This window comes from Sordaria macrospora, chromosome 3 (genome assembly GCF_033870435.1).
Source record: "Sordaria macrospora chromosome 3, complete sequence".
NCBI classification, from domain to species: domain Eukaryota; kingdom Fungi; phylum Ascomycota; class Sordariomycetes; order Sordariales; family Sordariaceae; genus Sordaria; species Sordaria macrospora.
This window is the reverse complement of record NC_089373.1, coordinates 5,553,581-5,568,932: the sequence shown is the minus strand read 5'-3', so window position 1 is coordinate 5,568,932 and position 15,352 is coordinate 5,553,581. Positions and strand designations below refer to the sequence as shown.

At 52.1% G+C, this 15,352-nt stretch overlaps 5 protein-coding genes across 5 annotated transcripts; 3 read left to right on the top strand and 2 right to left on the bottom strand.

The window, feature by feature from the left end:
• Positions 1–104: 104 nt before the first annotated feature.
• On the top strand, positions 105–1,319 carry SMAC4_07295 (uncharacterized protein). The gene is made up of 2 exons (XM_003347872.2): positions 105–624; positions 731–1,319. The coding sequence occupies exons 1-2, from the start codon at positions 582–584 to the stop codon at positions 1,258–1,260; spliced, it is 573 nt and encodes a 190-aa protein (XP_003347920.1). The 5' UTR covers positions 105–581; the 3' UTR covers positions 1,261–1,319.
• A 171-nt stretch (positions 1,320–1,490) lies between these two features.
• On the bottom strand, positions 1,491–3,343 carry SMAC4_07296 (uncharacterized protein). Its single transcript, XM_003347873.2, has 2 exons — positions 2,659–3,343; positions 1,491–2,593 (listed from the first exon to the last, which is right to left on the bottom strand). The coding sequence occupies exons 1-2, from the start codon at positions 2,857–2,859 to the stop codon at positions 1,502–1,504; spliced, it is 1,293 nt and encodes a 430-aa protein (XP_003347921.1). The 5' UTR covers positions 2,860–3,343; the 3' UTR covers positions 1,491–1,501.
• A 1,894-nt stretch (positions 3,344–5,237) lies between these two features.
• SMAC4_07297 (uncharacterized protein) lies at positions 5,238–7,687 on the top strand (the record flags this gene model as incomplete). Its single annotated transcript, XM_003347874.2, has 2 exons — positions 5,238–5,367; positions 5,790–7,687. 2 exons carry the CDS (start codon positions 5,238–5,240, stop codon positions 7,379–7,381), a joined length of 1,722 nt encoding a protein of 573 aa, XP_003347922.1. The 3' UTR covers positions 7,382–7,687.
• Positions 7,688–8,136: 449 nt separating this feature from the next.
• SMAC4_07298 (uncharacterized protein) lies at positions 8,137–8,672 on the top strand. The gene has a single exon (XM_003347875.2). The coding sequence runs from the start codon at positions 8,214–8,216 to the stop codon at positions 8,649–8,651; it is 438 nt and encodes a 145-aa protein (XP_003347923.2). The 5' UTR covers positions 8,137–8,213; the 3' UTR covers positions 8,652–8,672.
• Positions 8,673–12,798: 4,126 nt separating this feature from the next.
• Positions 12,799–14,870, bottom strand: SMAC4_07299 (uncharacterized protein; the record flags this gene model as incomplete). The annotated part of the gene is made up of 3 exons (XM_003347876.1): positions 12,799–13,714; positions 13,776–14,368; positions 14,448–14,870. The coding sequence occupies 3 exons, from the start codon at positions 14,868–14,870 to the stop codon at positions 12,799–12,801; spliced, it is 1,932 nt and encodes a 643-aa protein (XP_003347924.1).
• Between the last annotated feature and the right edge of the window lie 482 nt (positions 14,871–15,352).

Here is a 15,352-nt window from a genome sequence, read left to right as displayed (position 1 = left end):
CCCAAACTCCATTGATCTCATATTGGTCACAAGACTAAGAACCCACACATTGTAAAACATACTTCAACAACGCCCTGAGCCAGTAGCAGGCAAACGGGAGTTGACCAACATCTCTCATCGATCACGAGGTCATCATCCTGAGGGGAATGTAAACACCAGGATCTACGAGCGGTGGTGATCATGGGGTTCTATTCTCCAGGGGCAACTTCCAGGGTTCGCCAGGGGCTTCTCTTCAGCTCCAGGGGCAGAGGGCAGTGACGCACTGACACAAGACGGGCCCGACCGAAGTGGAAGAACCCCGCCATTTCTCCAAAATCCGCCGCCCCCACCGAAACTCTCCAAAACCCGCCCGAGGTTGTCATCGCCGCCGATCGCCGCCGATCGCCGGAGGGCGTAGAGTGGAGTTCGGGGTGTCACAGCCCGGAGCGGTTCCACTTTATATCGAGTCACCACCGGCTTCCCGTCCGGGTTCCATCTTGGCTTGGCTTCTTGTCTTCTTGTCTTCCGTCATCATCCTTCCGTCCCGTCTTCCGGATCCGATCGAACATCACACTTCGGGACAACCGAACCAAACAATCACAATGACTTCCACCACTCCTGTTGTCCGCCACGCCCGGCGCGAGGGTCCGTTTCCTCTCTTCTTCCTTCCTCTCTCGCCAGTTTCCAGTTCCATCCCATGAAAATCACCCGGCACATACCTGGTGGTACTTACTAACCCTCCCCAAAATAGACGTCCCCGCCATCCTCTCCCTCATCCGCGAGCTAGCCGACTACGAGCACGCCCTGGACTGCGTCGAAGCCACCGAAGACACCCTAGCCGCAACCATCGCCTTCGCCCCTTCAGACTCTTCAGTCCTGTCCCCGGGCCCCGACGGCCTCCCCATAACCGAACCCGTCTCCCCCTCCAAGCCCGCGCGTTGCTTCGTCCTCGAGTCCCCTGCCACAAACGAAGTAGTAGGCATGGCCCTCTACTTCTACAACTACTCTACCTGGCGGGCGCGCCCCGGTATCTTCTTGGAGGATCTGTATGTCAAGCAGAGCGAGCGGAAGAAGGGGTATGGCAAGCTCTTGCTGGTGGAGCTGGCGAAGGAGGTCGAGGCTATGAAGGGCGGTAGGTTGGAGTGGAATGTGCTGAAGTGGAATGAGCCGAGCATCAAGTTTTATGAGAGCGAGGCGATTGGTGCCAAGATGATGAGTGAGTGGGTTGGTATGAGGGTTGATGGGGAGGGGTTGCCTAAGTTGGCGAAGCTTTTGGATTAAGTGGTGATCGAGAATGGAATGGAGGTAATACCCATGGTATTGGAAAGGATTGGTTCGCAGTACCTCGCTTGGCTCCGTTCGTAAACGTGCAAGTCGTGCTTCCCGACTTTACTTCAAGACTCCAGCGAAACATATCATGCAAGCGAAAAGGTTTTGCTTTGTTGACAAAGTAAATTAAAAAAAACGATCGACATAAAACATCACGCATACGCTCATCCCTTCTCTTTTAGTACCGCAACCATCACCTCCCCGGCCGAATCTCGACCCTATTCCCGAACGTGCTTCCGCCCGACAAGCTCTTATTATGCATCACCGCCCTCGCGCCGTCAAACTCGAACCCCCATTTCCCATCATGCCCCCCATGTGAAGTTTGCACATACCCCCCACCACCTCCATGTCTCTGATTCTCCACATCCCCCTCCCTCGTGGTAAAGGCATTCATCCTCTTCTCCTGCAACTCCACCTCCTCCAAGCCATCCACACTCACCATCGCGGCCCCCCTCGTCGGACTCAGCGGTTCTTCCGAGCGTTCACTCCGAAAACTCACACACTTCTTCACACCAATTTCCACCCGCGAAGTGGTAAATATCTGTCCACCACCTGACAGACCAGCACCACCCTTACTTCCACTCCAACTCTTCCCCGCCGAACTCCCCTTTTTGCTCGTCTTCCCCTTCCAAAACTTAAACAAGCTCTTAAAATACGGTACACAACCGCACATAATCCCCAAATGAATCTCCACGGCCGTCCACGCCCACAGCTGGATGCCTTCCCAGGTCGGATCCCACGTCTTCCACACCACGTAATGGATCCAGTACGTTCTGATGCAGGCCGCAAACACGACAAACAATCCCGCGCTGAACAAGACAATCAAGATAACGCGCTGGTGGATGGGGATTTGCGCCCTGTAGAACGTCGGCAGCGGGAGAACCCAGACGATAAAATCGGCGACGACGGTGAGGATGGCTTGTGTCATTAGGGGAAAGCCCTCGGGGATGCAATCGCGATCAGACAGCAGGACGTCCCAGTAGGATTCTACGGGCGTGCATTGCGTAAACAACAGGATGAAAGAGCCCGAGTTCATGGCGACGATGAAGACGATGGCGTATTTGGTTAAGCGGCGGAACAAAGAGTCTAGGGGCGCGAGGGCGAGGTAGCTGATTAAAATGGAGACTTTGGCGAGAGACGAAGAAAAGATGAAGACGGCTTGGATGGCCATGGAGATTTTGCGCCCGTCCGAGAGTTGGTTGAGCGTCAGGTCGTAGAGATGCTTGTCCCACCCGTAGGTGGTGGAGGCGAGGATGACGAGGATGGAGACTGCCGTGCCGAAGATCTGGGGCTTGTTAGTATGATGTTCGTTCTTGGTGGTGTTTTTGTTCGGATAAATGTGAGGCATACCGTAGCCATAATCATCAACCAGTCATCCCATCCCGTTTTGCCAAGTAATCGACCGCGGACGTAAAGGCGGAGAGCGACGAACATGAGAGAAAGCGGAAGCATGATGAGTTCGACGATGATGAGGCCGGGTCCTCGTCGTTGAGGGTTGTCGTAGTTGGGTTCTGGCCATTGGTTCCGGACTTCTTCTGGTGGGATCCTCATTTTGGCGAATATGTGTGTTGTGTTGTGTTGGTGTTTTGGTTCGATAAGGTATCCTCAATATCTTCCTTCTTTCCTCCTAGGTCTTTCCTTCTCGTCGGTGTTTGTTATTGTTGATTCTCAACGATCGAAGGACAGAATCCGTCGCCCGTCTACTTTCTTGACGCCAGCATCGATCTTCGTTTCGTTCTGATGTAATCGTAGTGTAGATCGCAGATCGCAGGTCGAGTCGTAAGGGTCCAGAATAAATGATCGACAACAACCCTTCAAAAGTCCAACCGCCCTATATCCTTTTCCTTCGTATGAGCAACAGTGCTAAACTCCCTGCTGTTGTGATTTAGTACTGCAACAGTCGCACCGATCGTCGAACCCTTCTGAAAGTTTTTTTTTAAAAAGAAAAAGATCGACAAGAAGAGGTTGCAAGCAAGCAGACCAAGTGTAAACAAGGGGAGGGGAGGGGGGATGAACGGAGATAAAGAGGCGATCTGTGTACATAGTGTAAGGGCAACCCCACAGACCATATAGGTAACCACCGCACCCTCGTTCTCGTTCTTCTTCTTCTTTAGTTCGTTCTCGACCCTATCCCAGCCTGGAAGTTCCCCCGCATACTTGGCGATCACGGATTTTCTTCCATGGGCATGGGGCGGCGCCGCGCAGTGCATGTGCTAGGGACGGGGTGTGACGGTGTTGGGGCCGAGCCCGGTGCTAGTGGTGAGAAGGGAAATCGAACTCCGAAACGGGGAGGGAGACCAGGATGTCCACCTCGCATGCGGCCAAATTGACATGTGGGAGGCGACCCTCTTTTTGCCCGGTTTCCACATTGCAGCTGCTTACAAGTTTCCAACATTTCTGGGGGTTCCCTGGTTTGCATAGGACCGACAAGTTCTAGGCCGGTTGTGCTTTGACAATGGGCCAGGGGAAAGTGATGAATCGGTTCGTCTGATGTTTGGTCTGATCGATCGACGCAGTCTTGGATCTGGGGCCGTCAAGATAACAACAACATTGACTCACCAACCTGTCAACACTTGACTGCCGAACGTTATCCAAGCCGGAGCTCCCTCTCCCCGAAACTATTCTGGGAGTCTTGTCAGCTTGGCCCATAAAATCAACTTCGCTTCCGCTTCCATCTTTCTGCCGGTCCGAAGCTAACCCAAAGTTTTAGCTTCGGTTCTTTCAAGAACTCGCTAGTTTCCAGCGCCGTCAACAGCAAGTTTTCCTGAGCGGATAGGACTCGAAGACCTCTAGGCTCTTTCAGGTTCTCGCTCCGCTGTTGCCTTCGGCAATCCACCGTCAGCGGCGTCTTTTGCCATGTGGAGTGAGTGGCCGAGACAAGAGGACAGTGTGGCCGAGGATGACATTCTCAAAGTGAGTTTGATGAATAAAAGCGAGACATGTCCATCTGCCACCAACGATGAACCTGTCAACCAGCCCAGGGGGAAAAGAAAGAAAGACCACGCGAGAACAGGGATGATGAGTCCGAAGGGTCGGGGACATAAACTAGGGCGCACGTGGAGCCATCGGGAGTGCCAAGATCTTGAGCAGCCACTGGCATTGCGGGATCGTGACTTGATTGGGAATAGCTTCATCCTGTGACCGGGATGAACGACTGCATGACAGTGAGTGCGTAGGGCTACGTAACCGATATGTTTTCAGCTGAGGAATTTTGGAGGCCTTTTGCTTGCCGTGGAAGACATTAGGTAGTCGAATGCGAACAGGAACATGGTGCTTTGTCCGTTTGGTCGTCGTTATGTTGATGGACTGATTCTCTCTTCGGTGAAGAAAAGTCTCTTCACAAAGCCAACACCAATAGTTTGATCGCTTCGGCGATAGCTTCAGCGCCCAGTCGTTGCCGAGCCGCCTAAAGAAAAGGACCAAACCGGCCCAGACGTTCCAGGCCACACCAATGTCAAAGCGTCAAATGCACGCTCTACACGACAACGACGCCAACGCCAGGCACACCCGCACCATCGGAAATTGCACGCGTGATGGCGTCACATCGGTGCACGCTGCCCATCGCCACCACGGGCCACCACGAGGGGGGGCCGAGAGCACTGCCTTTCTTGGATTAATGTCATTGCTGACATTTTTCTAGGCTTTCATGCATTCAGCGCCGAAAGAGCAAACCGACGATATCCGCACGATCGATGCAGGAAACATCAAGGGATATCTCCGGTGCTGGGAGCCAATCGCTGGTCAAGGTCCGCGATCTATCGACATAGCTACGTTTGAGGTGAAACTCGAAAGGCACATGCGGTGGGTCAGGAACAACGGCTGGCACCGACAGTGGGGAGCAAGAAATGTAACAAATGTTCGCTGCATGAGTCCCGGAGATAGCTGCAGGTACAACTCCGCCCCCTCGTCTCGGAACCCATCCCGCTGTGATGGGTCCTGAACACTGCATAGAAGATGGGGTGGAAGACTGGGAATCGTGGGACGAAACTTCTGCGGCTTCTTCTGAACTTGGCAGGTTGTTTGTCATCGGCTTGGTTACCGGTTGGCTGGATGAGGAAGGTCAGTCTGGTCAGAAGTGTGACAAGATGGAGGGTGTGAACTGAAAGTTACAGTAAGAAGGGTGTGTGAGATGTGTGAGCCGATTCTACAAGACGATGGCTCGGTCAAGCTGCTTGGCTTTTTGGACGTCTGTAAATGTGGATGACACGGATGTTGTCGACATTGGAAAAGGAGAGGCAGAAAGGCAGAGAGTAAACTTGAAGCTGGCGTGACCCTAACCCTGAATCTTAATGTGAGCCCGCTGTAACCACCGCGCTCCAGCGCATTCCCCGCTGCATGACGCGAACACAACTGATAAGGCTTCCTTTTCCTTGGCAACATTGTTGACTTTCCGTCGCCTCTTTCTCGACATCAACACTCGACCAGTTTGAGCCATTGACATTCCACATCCCGCATCTACCGCTGTCAATCCCCACAAACAGAGCTACTCCAGCGCGTCGCAACCACCCCGCCCGCGACCCTCGACACCAGCTCCCACCCACAGCTCGACAGCTCGACAGCTCGACGCCTCGACACCTTCCACGCCGACAAGACCAATCACAGACGCAAGATGCCTCCATGGGGTCGCAAACGCCAGCGGGTAGAATCCGAACCCGAACCCGAACCCGAACCGCGACAGCCATCCCCCTCCCCCTCCCGCTCCTCCTTGGAAGTCCTCGAGGAAGAAGAGCAAGAACAAGAAGAATCGCGACCACCCTTCTACAACACGACCTTCTCTACGCACCGCGTCTCTCCTTTCTACATCGGTAAACAACCACTCAACCGCGACCGGTTACAGACCACTTCCCAACGACTTCGCGAAATACTAGTTGGAGATGTGGTCCGTGGTGTCGAGATCGGGCTGGGGAGGATAGATGGAGAGGATGGTGTCATGGGAAGAGCTGGGGCTTTGGAGGTTGTTGATATTCGGTGGGTTAGTATGGGGATGGTTTTGGGTGTTACTGGTTTGGAGCTCGAAGGAAACGGCAGTGAAGATGAGGAGGGCCACGAAAGTACAGGGACAGACGACTGGTCTACATTGGTCGAACGGCTACAAGACAAGAAAGCGCTGCATATCGCGTTGCGGTATGAGACGGCTGAGTGCACGGCGCTGCTACTCCCTTCGTCTTCTTCCTCCTCTTCTTCCTCTTCCTCCTCCGAACCACAACCATCTACTATCTCGGGAACCCAACCAACCAACCCTCCAAACCCCGCACATTTTGTTCACCTCCCTCTCCTCCTCCTCCGAATGCCGGCGCCACTCAAATCTGTTATAACAGACTTTTTATCAACAACATTCGACTGCCGCGTCAGTTCTCTCCGGTTAGGGACACGAAGTCTCATACAAAGCTGGGAATCATGGGTTCAAACGGCTGGAATACCCGAGCGAGGACCGCTGGCGAAGGACGTGGTGCTTAATCTTGGATTTTACATACCGCCTGCTGAGCACAATGGAAATGCCCTTGGCGTTACGGGCGGGAATGGCGGCACAGGAGAGGACAAAGGAGGGGATAATGAAGGACCTGTACAACCTGGGCAGGAACCGTTGGGGATAAAGGGTATTGATGTCATTATTCCTGCTGCTGAGTTACGGGGGTTTGTTCGAGCTGGGAAGCAGATTGTGGCTGATCGGCAAGGGGAAAACGAGAAGGACAACAGCAAAGAAAAAGTCAACGAAAAACCAACGTGGGAAGCAGACCTCAAGAAACGAAGAAAGTTAGCTGGTCGACTGGGAGAGGAAGGTTGGGAGTGGAGGGCTTCTGTCCCAGGAGACAACGACACCGACACCGACACACAAGGACAACAGTCACCATTTACAGAAGCCTTGGGACGGTACGTTGACAAACACCTCGGTCTAAACCTGTTTCATCCGGGGGTTAGGGTGACAAAGATTGCTTGTGGAGGGTTTGTCATGTCGGAGGGGAGATTGAAGGTGTTTGCGCCGAGGGAGGGGGCACAAAGGCAGAGGGGGGCCGCGTGGAAGTTGGTTGAGGGGTTGGTTGGGAAGGCTAAGGGTGGGAAGACACTCGCCTAGACCCGGTGGTAGTCTGGAGTGTAGACTTGGGTGACATCCCGCATCAATCGATCGGATGATCGGAGGCTGGCCTTGTTCAGCACCAGGATGGCTCGTTCTGTTTTCTTAAAGTTGGCCTTGCGTGGCTGGTTTTTTATACCCAAATGCAACTTCGAAAGCCTGAAGCTCCTGTGTGCCGGACCCCATGGCTTTGCTTTAACATTCACCAGATGAATCCGTCATGGACTCGCCAAATAAATTCTGGGAAGAAACATCATGAACGGCAAGCCCAGCGCGGTTCGACCAGGAATGAGTCAATGGGATGCTCTAATCGTGTGACACCGCATCGCAACCAGGCTGGGTGAGCACCATATGAGCTGCCGACCTGACCAGGTAGACACTACAACATTGCCCGCTGCCCGTTGATGTTTATACGTTCCATCTCATGCAGATTCCTTAGCCTTGGGCAGACGGCGATTCGAGCCCTGACGAGTAACGTGCATGCCCCCGAGCTTTGTGTAACAATTTCTTTGTTCGACCACATCATCGCGGGAACTCCCTTTCAGCCACCCCTGACATGTGCGTTGCCCCTTTCCACCTCGCAGCTCAAAGCACAATACTAACAGACAACAACAGCATAGTATTCTGAAGCCATCAATGGACCTGTTATTGGTGGTTTGACGTTGACTTGAAGTGGTTTGCATATTTAAGGTTAACATTCGTCAGTGACCTGCGTGGATCCCTCTGTCATTGCTCATCAGACAGGTTCCTGAACTTGAAGTATCACTACGAGACACTCCAACTGTCACTCTTCCCCAATCAAAACCACACCAACAACAAACCCATCGCCATCATGTTCTCCCGACAGACCATCATCACTCTCACATCCCTCCTATCCCTCACCTCCTTCACTGTCGCCGTCCCAGCCCCCGCCCTCGAGTCCTCCACCACCTCCACCACCTCCCCTCCATCAATCCCCACAACCACCGCAAACCCCTTCCCCTTCCTCGACCCCCACCTCGGCGCCAAAATAGACTACAACCAAGACCACTACGAGGACTACATCCCAACCGATCCCTCCAACACCCCAGACAACAATGGCCATGCCCTAGTCACCAGAAGAAGAAACACCCAAGGCTACGGCCTCGCCAACCACGCCACCATCACCATGCTGACGGGCAAAGAGTGTAACATGTGGGGAGCCTCGTATAGCGCCGAGGAAGGGGAGAAGAAGTGTTTTCCTGTGGAGGGGGAGGGGAGGAATAGTTTGGTTGTTTCGGGGCAGGGGTGAGTGTTTTTTTTTTTTTTTTTTTTTTTACTGCGTTTTTCTGTTTCCCTTTTCCCCTCTGTTTGTGATGAGGGGGTGGGTTGGGTTGACTTGATGGGTGTTGGTGTATGTGGTGCTGGCGATGGTGATGGCGGTCTGGTGGTTGTCTGGTGGTGGTGATGGTGTGGGGTTGATCGGAGAGGGAGCCAAGAAGGAGAAGAGGAGGGAAGAAATGATGCCGGCGGATGATGAAGATTGAAGAACATGATTGCTAACGAGTGAACACAAACACAGCTGCCAAATTAAAGCGTGGGCGGGAAATGACTGCACTGGGAAAGTGGGCGGGCCAAAAGCGAAGAAGTTGGTTCAATGGGGATGTACCAAGGATATCCAGTATGGGTCTATTGAGGTTATTTGCTAGGTAAGGTAGGTACTACCTACCTAGGTCAAAACATCTACATGGTTGGCGCACGACCGGAGGATGGAGTTTTGCATTTAGGTGTTAGGGAAGCATACATCGCGCTGTTGTGTGAACGTGGTGGGAAGTATCGTAATTCGGATTATTTGACTCTTGGTCACCGTATTGAGTGTGACAAGGGCAGTGTTCTGGGCTTGGAACAGTAGTTCAATTCGGCTAATAAACTACTTTGGTCTCGAAGGCCTTGTTGATCCTTTCTACCTCCATGAGAAGGTCGGGCCTTAAGGCCTTCTTATACCAAAGAAGGTTGGTACGTACCGAGCCCTGTGTGCCAGGCATCGGCGCGAGTCTATCTAGTTCATCTGCCTACAAGTAGATCTTCTGAATGCCAGCCTTCGTCCAGTTGCCCGTCGGTAATTCCGGTCGGTGGTTTAATTGATGAAAGTCGCCGGCGAATGTCCGTGTGACACTGGCCGAGGCAAGGCTGGCATTGTATGGCGAGGTTGGGTTGATGTCAAGCATTGAGGCTCTATTGAACTTCAAACTCAGGAGTGTGGGCAATGTCCGTGTGACATTGAGTTATCAGCCTGGTGGACGTTGACTTTTTGGTTCTATGGTATTATTGTTTATCTTTCCCAGTCCATGTCTGTTTTCACGCGCATGTCCATGCCGCACTCTTTCGCCGCCTCCTCTCTTCATAAAATCCAGTCACAAAACTGGAGTAGCCCCTGTAGACGTAGTTGCGTACGGATGGGGGAGTTTGACCCCGGTACCGAAGCGGGAAATAGCAGCTGTCTGGAAGATAATTATCTAGGTATTGTTTAGAAAACAGTATCAGTTTTCCAGACATTGGTTGTCCCGTAGGCCTTTGGAATTGAAAGGTATATGGCGTTGCCTTCTATATATTATTGGTCTTTGCGTTACTGCGGAAGAGCGAAGGCTAGAAAACTAGTGCTGAAACTGAACATTCTAATTTCGATGGTCCGAAATTCGACGTAGTAGCAGTGACGTACTAAACAGCCTGGTCAGGAATAGGATCGAACAAAGCTCGCGATCGCAAATGAAAATTAAGAACCACTTTATTACAAGGTAGTAAGTAACTACCTATGTACCTAGAGGTAGTTAGCTGTCACACGGACATATGCCACACTGTCAAACGAGCATACGCCACACTGTCAAACAGGCATATGCCACACTGTCAAACGAGCATATGCCACAACTGTCAAACGGGCATATGCCACACTGTCAAACGAGCATATGCCACACTGTTAAACGGGCATACACCACACTCCTGGTGTCATACGAGAAAGACCTACATGTATGCAGATTGCTAGATGCCTTGGAGCCTTAGGTGACAAGGACCCGTACATACTAGATAGGTACCGTTTCCCTTTGGCATAAGAAGGCCTTAAAGCCCAACCTTCCTCTAGAGGTTGAAAGGACCAACAAGGCCTTCGAGACCAAAGTAGTTTATCAGCTGAATTGAACTACTGTTCCAAGCCCAGAATACTGCCCTTGTCACATTAGCTACTAAGTCATGTGGTCGTTTCCCAAAGAGCGGCTAGATTTTTCGGTTGAGAAAGGGAAAGTAAGAGGAGGCTAAGGGAAGGAAGGAAGGACTTTGTCACTTTGACACTTTGAAACATTGAGAAATTTGAAGTTTCGGACCAGACCTAGCTCCTAATTTAAGGCTACTACAGTATAGCCAGCGGTAGAGATAAGTTAAGTCAAGTCAACTTTGGGGTCGAACTTGATTTGACTTGCCTAAACTTGAGGTTATCCCCAACTTGACTTGACTTGACTTAACTTGACTTAACGATACTTATCGCTCCTTATCAATAATAAAAGGTAAGGATAGGCCAATTTACTAGGGTAACCCTAATATTTCAATACCTTAAACCCTAACCCTAGGATTCTACCGGGATACCAAGAAGGCAGGCAAGTCGGCAAGTCAAGTTGGGATATCGACTTGCTTGCTTGCTTACTTGTACTTGCTTGAACTTGCCAAGAATACTTGACTTGTCTCTACCGCTGGGTATAGCGCTTACTACCCCGTGTAAAAAAGATACGTTAGATTTCAAATATCAATTGTGGTTACTATTGTCTAACAACTACGATCAACATCTGGAAACCGATTTCCCACTACGGGTATGGAATAACAATCCCTACACGTGGTTCGGCGTCTCTGTCGCCGTCAGGTACCGACGGAGGCGTTATAGGCTGAGAATGCGTAGGAGCAACCGAATCATCTCTAACTGGAGTCCGTGATAAAGAATCGGCCCTCTCATCAGCGATCTGAGCCTCAGGGGGTGTATGACTGCTGACCAGGCCCCCGCTCACACCTAGCTCGGAGTCTCTATCATGTACAACACTGGATGTAGGTGCCTGTACTGTCACAGGTGTTTTACGAGGGTACATCGATACCCAATCTGTCAAACGTATTCCCCGGTATGTTGATGTGATAAGGGCAGTGTTCTGGGCTTGAAACAGTAGTTCAATTCCGCTGATAAACTACTTTGGTCTCGAAGGCCTTGTTGATCTTTTCAACTTCCAGGAGAAGGTTGGGCTTCCAGGCCTTTTTATTCCAAAGGGAATCGGTACGTACTTGAGGGACGTATCAAGCCCTGTCGCCTGAGGCTTCAAGGCCTCTATCTAGCAGTCTGCATACATGTGGATCTGAATGCCTTCATCCATTCTCCATCTTCCTTCTGGCACTGTCATTCATCTGGGCGCTGTGCTTCTTGCTTGGTTTGGCTGTGTTACTTCTGGGGATTGTCTCATGGTGTTTCATCAGTGTTTCAGCACTTCCATAGTTGGCTCGCTAGCCTGGTAGTGTCGTAAGGGGCTCGGGTAAGCAGTACCCGTGGCCAAGAGTCCGGCCGAGGTGAGTATTATAGCCCTGGGGCCACCGGGTATCTCGAGGTTCATTCCAGGCGTTGAGGCTCTGCTGAGCCTTGCGACCCTAACCCTTGGACTGTGGGCAATGTCCGTGTGACAACCGAAGAGCAAAGAGAGAAAGATGTAAAAATGGCAGAAGCATCTTGATGCTGCGGCAAAGATTAAGGCCGAGATTGAGGAACTGGAAAGAAAGGAGAAAGAGAAAGAAGAGGAACTACGGAGAAAGAAGGAGGCGGAAGAGGAAGAAAGATGAAAGCAGAAGGAGAAAGAGGACGAGATCAGGAAGAGGGAAGAAGATCGGCTGAGAGATATTGTTGTGGTGGGGCCTGTCCCACCTCTGCCATTCACTGGCCTTGTTATGTGGGTCCATGAGCTCACACCACCATTGTATTTAGCCCTCCACATTTCTTTTCCTTTCTTGTCTCCTGAGCTTAACACAATCAACACACTTCTTGTGCCCACGAGTCCAAGAGATATGTTATGGTATGTCTAACTTCCAGTCCTTCATCTTCTTAATGGCAGGTCCGAGTACATGCCCGTTCTATGAGCCAGATATGCTCTGAGACTGAAAACGACGAGGACTTTGCCATTGAATGCAACGCAGTGGCCTGAAGACGGTCCATGCCTCCATGAACACGCGGAGGTATACGGGATCATGGTCACGGTTTCCGTTCCATTCCCTTTTGTTTTCTTTTGTCTCCAGCTGCTGCACCCCCTTTACCTAGGTACCGTAGCGGGAAATCTCCCGTGGCATCGAGGCTAGAGGGGGGGGGGGGGGGGGGGGGGGGGGGGGGGGGAATACTAACCTAGCCATATCACCTACAGTGGGCTGTCCAACATGCATGCAGGTACAACTCAATCCTCCACCCCTATCCCCGCCATATTGTCACAAGACAACTTCAACGGCACTATCACATTTCTAAACATATCCCTCCTCCACCTCTCTATTGTCTTGCCCGCTACCTTCTCCACATCGCCTCTGTTCCCAGACCCCCTATTCCCTCCCAAGCACCACGCCACAGCATCCGCAAAACCTTGCCCGGCCTCCTGCAACACCTCACCCTGCCAATCCCTTGCCGCCATCACGTCAAAGCGGCTCAAGACGTAGTCGTCGGGTGCAGTGCAACGTTTTTCGTAGTCCCGCCGGCACTTCTGATCCCTAATGCGCTCGTTGAAACAGAGTTCCAGGAGGATGATGCCCAGCTGGTCGAGGGAGTCGCCTATTGGCACTGGCGGCGGCCCTTCTTCTGCTGCGTGGGTCGCTTTCTTGCCCGCGAAGATTAAGGGGCGTTGGACGTACGGCTCGTCGTTGAGGAAGGAGGTGCAGCCACGGGGGAAAATGATGTCGGTTTTGGTCAGGGTGGTGGGAAGCCACGGAGAGTCGAGAAGCTGGACGAATGAGGAGGCGATGGTTAGGGCCATGGTAAATCGTTGCATGCGCTTGCGCTTAAGCGTGGGAAATAGGTCCCCGTCGATGATATCTTGGAGCGTGATGGGGGTGTATTGTTGGGTGGGAGGTTGGTTGTAGGGTATGTCGTAGATGTGGTATGTCATGTTTTCGCTGATGAGGTAGCCGTAGGTTGGGTCGCCTTGGATTCCGCGTGAGGCTGGTGCTTCGAGGGCGGTGCAGAGGCAGTGGATCATCTGCTTTGTGGTTGTAGTCTGTGTGGACATGGTGGAGGTAACGGTGGTTCTGTCTTCTTCTTTGACTTCTACGAGCGTCACTGTTGTTGTAGTAGTAGTAGTAGTAGTTGTTGTTGCTGTTGAGGAACTGTTGGATCGTCAGTTAGCTTTGCAAGTCGTCTAGTCTTTGACACGACTTCTTGACTTACTGAAGCCCCGCGAACATTGCGGTTTTCCCTCTTGACTTTTTCGGGTTTCCGAGCGCGGATTTGAGTGGACGGATATCCTTGTGCGATGGCGTGTGTATTGGCAAGCTTGGCCGGGATCTGGCTACCTCTCCCGGCCCGGAGTTAAGGCCCTGTTTCTCAACAATCTTCGTTTTTCGGACATTCCACGTGGTCATGGAAGGCTGTTCTTTGGTGAACAGGACCTCGAACTCGGGCGCTGCATTGCTCCGATGGTGTAGTAGGAGATTTGCGCAGTGGGTATTGCATCGGCAGTTCCAACTTGAGGCAAGTGCATTGAAAAACCTGTCGGCCGTGACCCAAAAGTTGCAGAGCGTAGTATCGATGGCGCCGACAGCCTTTGACTGAGCTGTGACGGCAGTTGGGGCGGAGAGATCTCTGACTCTGTCGCTACCCTTGAGGATCTTTTGGAGTTTTTTGTTCTGTTCTTCCAACTTGGTAAAAAGGCGGGTTCGCTTCTTTGGGCCCTTGAGGGCGAACTTGAACCTGAACTTTTGGAAGGCCAGGTTGTCGCTGTCTCTCAGTGCCTTCAAACTTGCAATTATTGTGGCTTCCCCCTGGAGGCACGTGGTTTATGTCAATGGCAAGTCTGATGATGGATAACATGTCACGATCAATGGGCGGCCATGGACTTACAGGTGAAGCGATCTTGGACTGAACTGCCGCGTGACCCAAAGCAAGCTCACGAACAATGTCTTCCATGACCTGCTCAATGTCCTGGATGCAACCCATATACACCTTATAGCCATCGCGTAGGCGTTTCTGCAGGAGGTGGGCCATCTCGGGCTCGGTCCACCAACTTCCGAACGGATCCTTCATAAGCTTTGGGATATTGTCCTTTTGGGTTATGTCATCGACCATGAGAGGTAGAAGGAGCTCCTCGACATTTCTCTTGAAGAGCAGGTAATTGAACTCCAGTCGCCGGTGCCACTCGTCATATTCCGCTTTGATCTTGAAGAAGACATCAATGCGGTCGGCTACTTCGCTATATCTGTCGAGCACCTCAATGGCCAAGGGCAAGGCGCCCAGCACAAGACCGGCTATCTCAAGGCCCGACATGACCGCGGCGAGAAGGTCCAACGAGAGGTAGTTGCAATCTCTGAGTTTGGGCCGTGTTGAGGGAGTAAGTGATGACGATGAAACGGCTTGGCGGTGGTGGACTTGGAGTTGTCGGACAAGTGTAGGGTAGTCCGAAATTGGCGACGGCAATGTTTGAGATGAGTGTGGGAAGAAGGAGAGGTTGAGTGCCTCACTCACTCGCCCACTCAGTGAAGTTGCGGGCAGGTTAGGAGGATTCCATGGCAACCTAGTGAGGGGAATGAATGCATTAGCAGAACCTTGGAGGCGAAGAAATGGGAACAAATGAGAAGGTGGGCTGGAACGTTGCAGGCCGCGGGCTGTGTAGTGTACACACTAGGTAGGGTAACAACGCCCGGCGGCTAGCGGGTGCCTAGAGACATCAAGCCCAACGGAAAAGTGCATCCAGTCGAGCCAGTCAAGTGAGGCCATCGGCGCCCACCTTGTTATGCATCAGAGCCTCT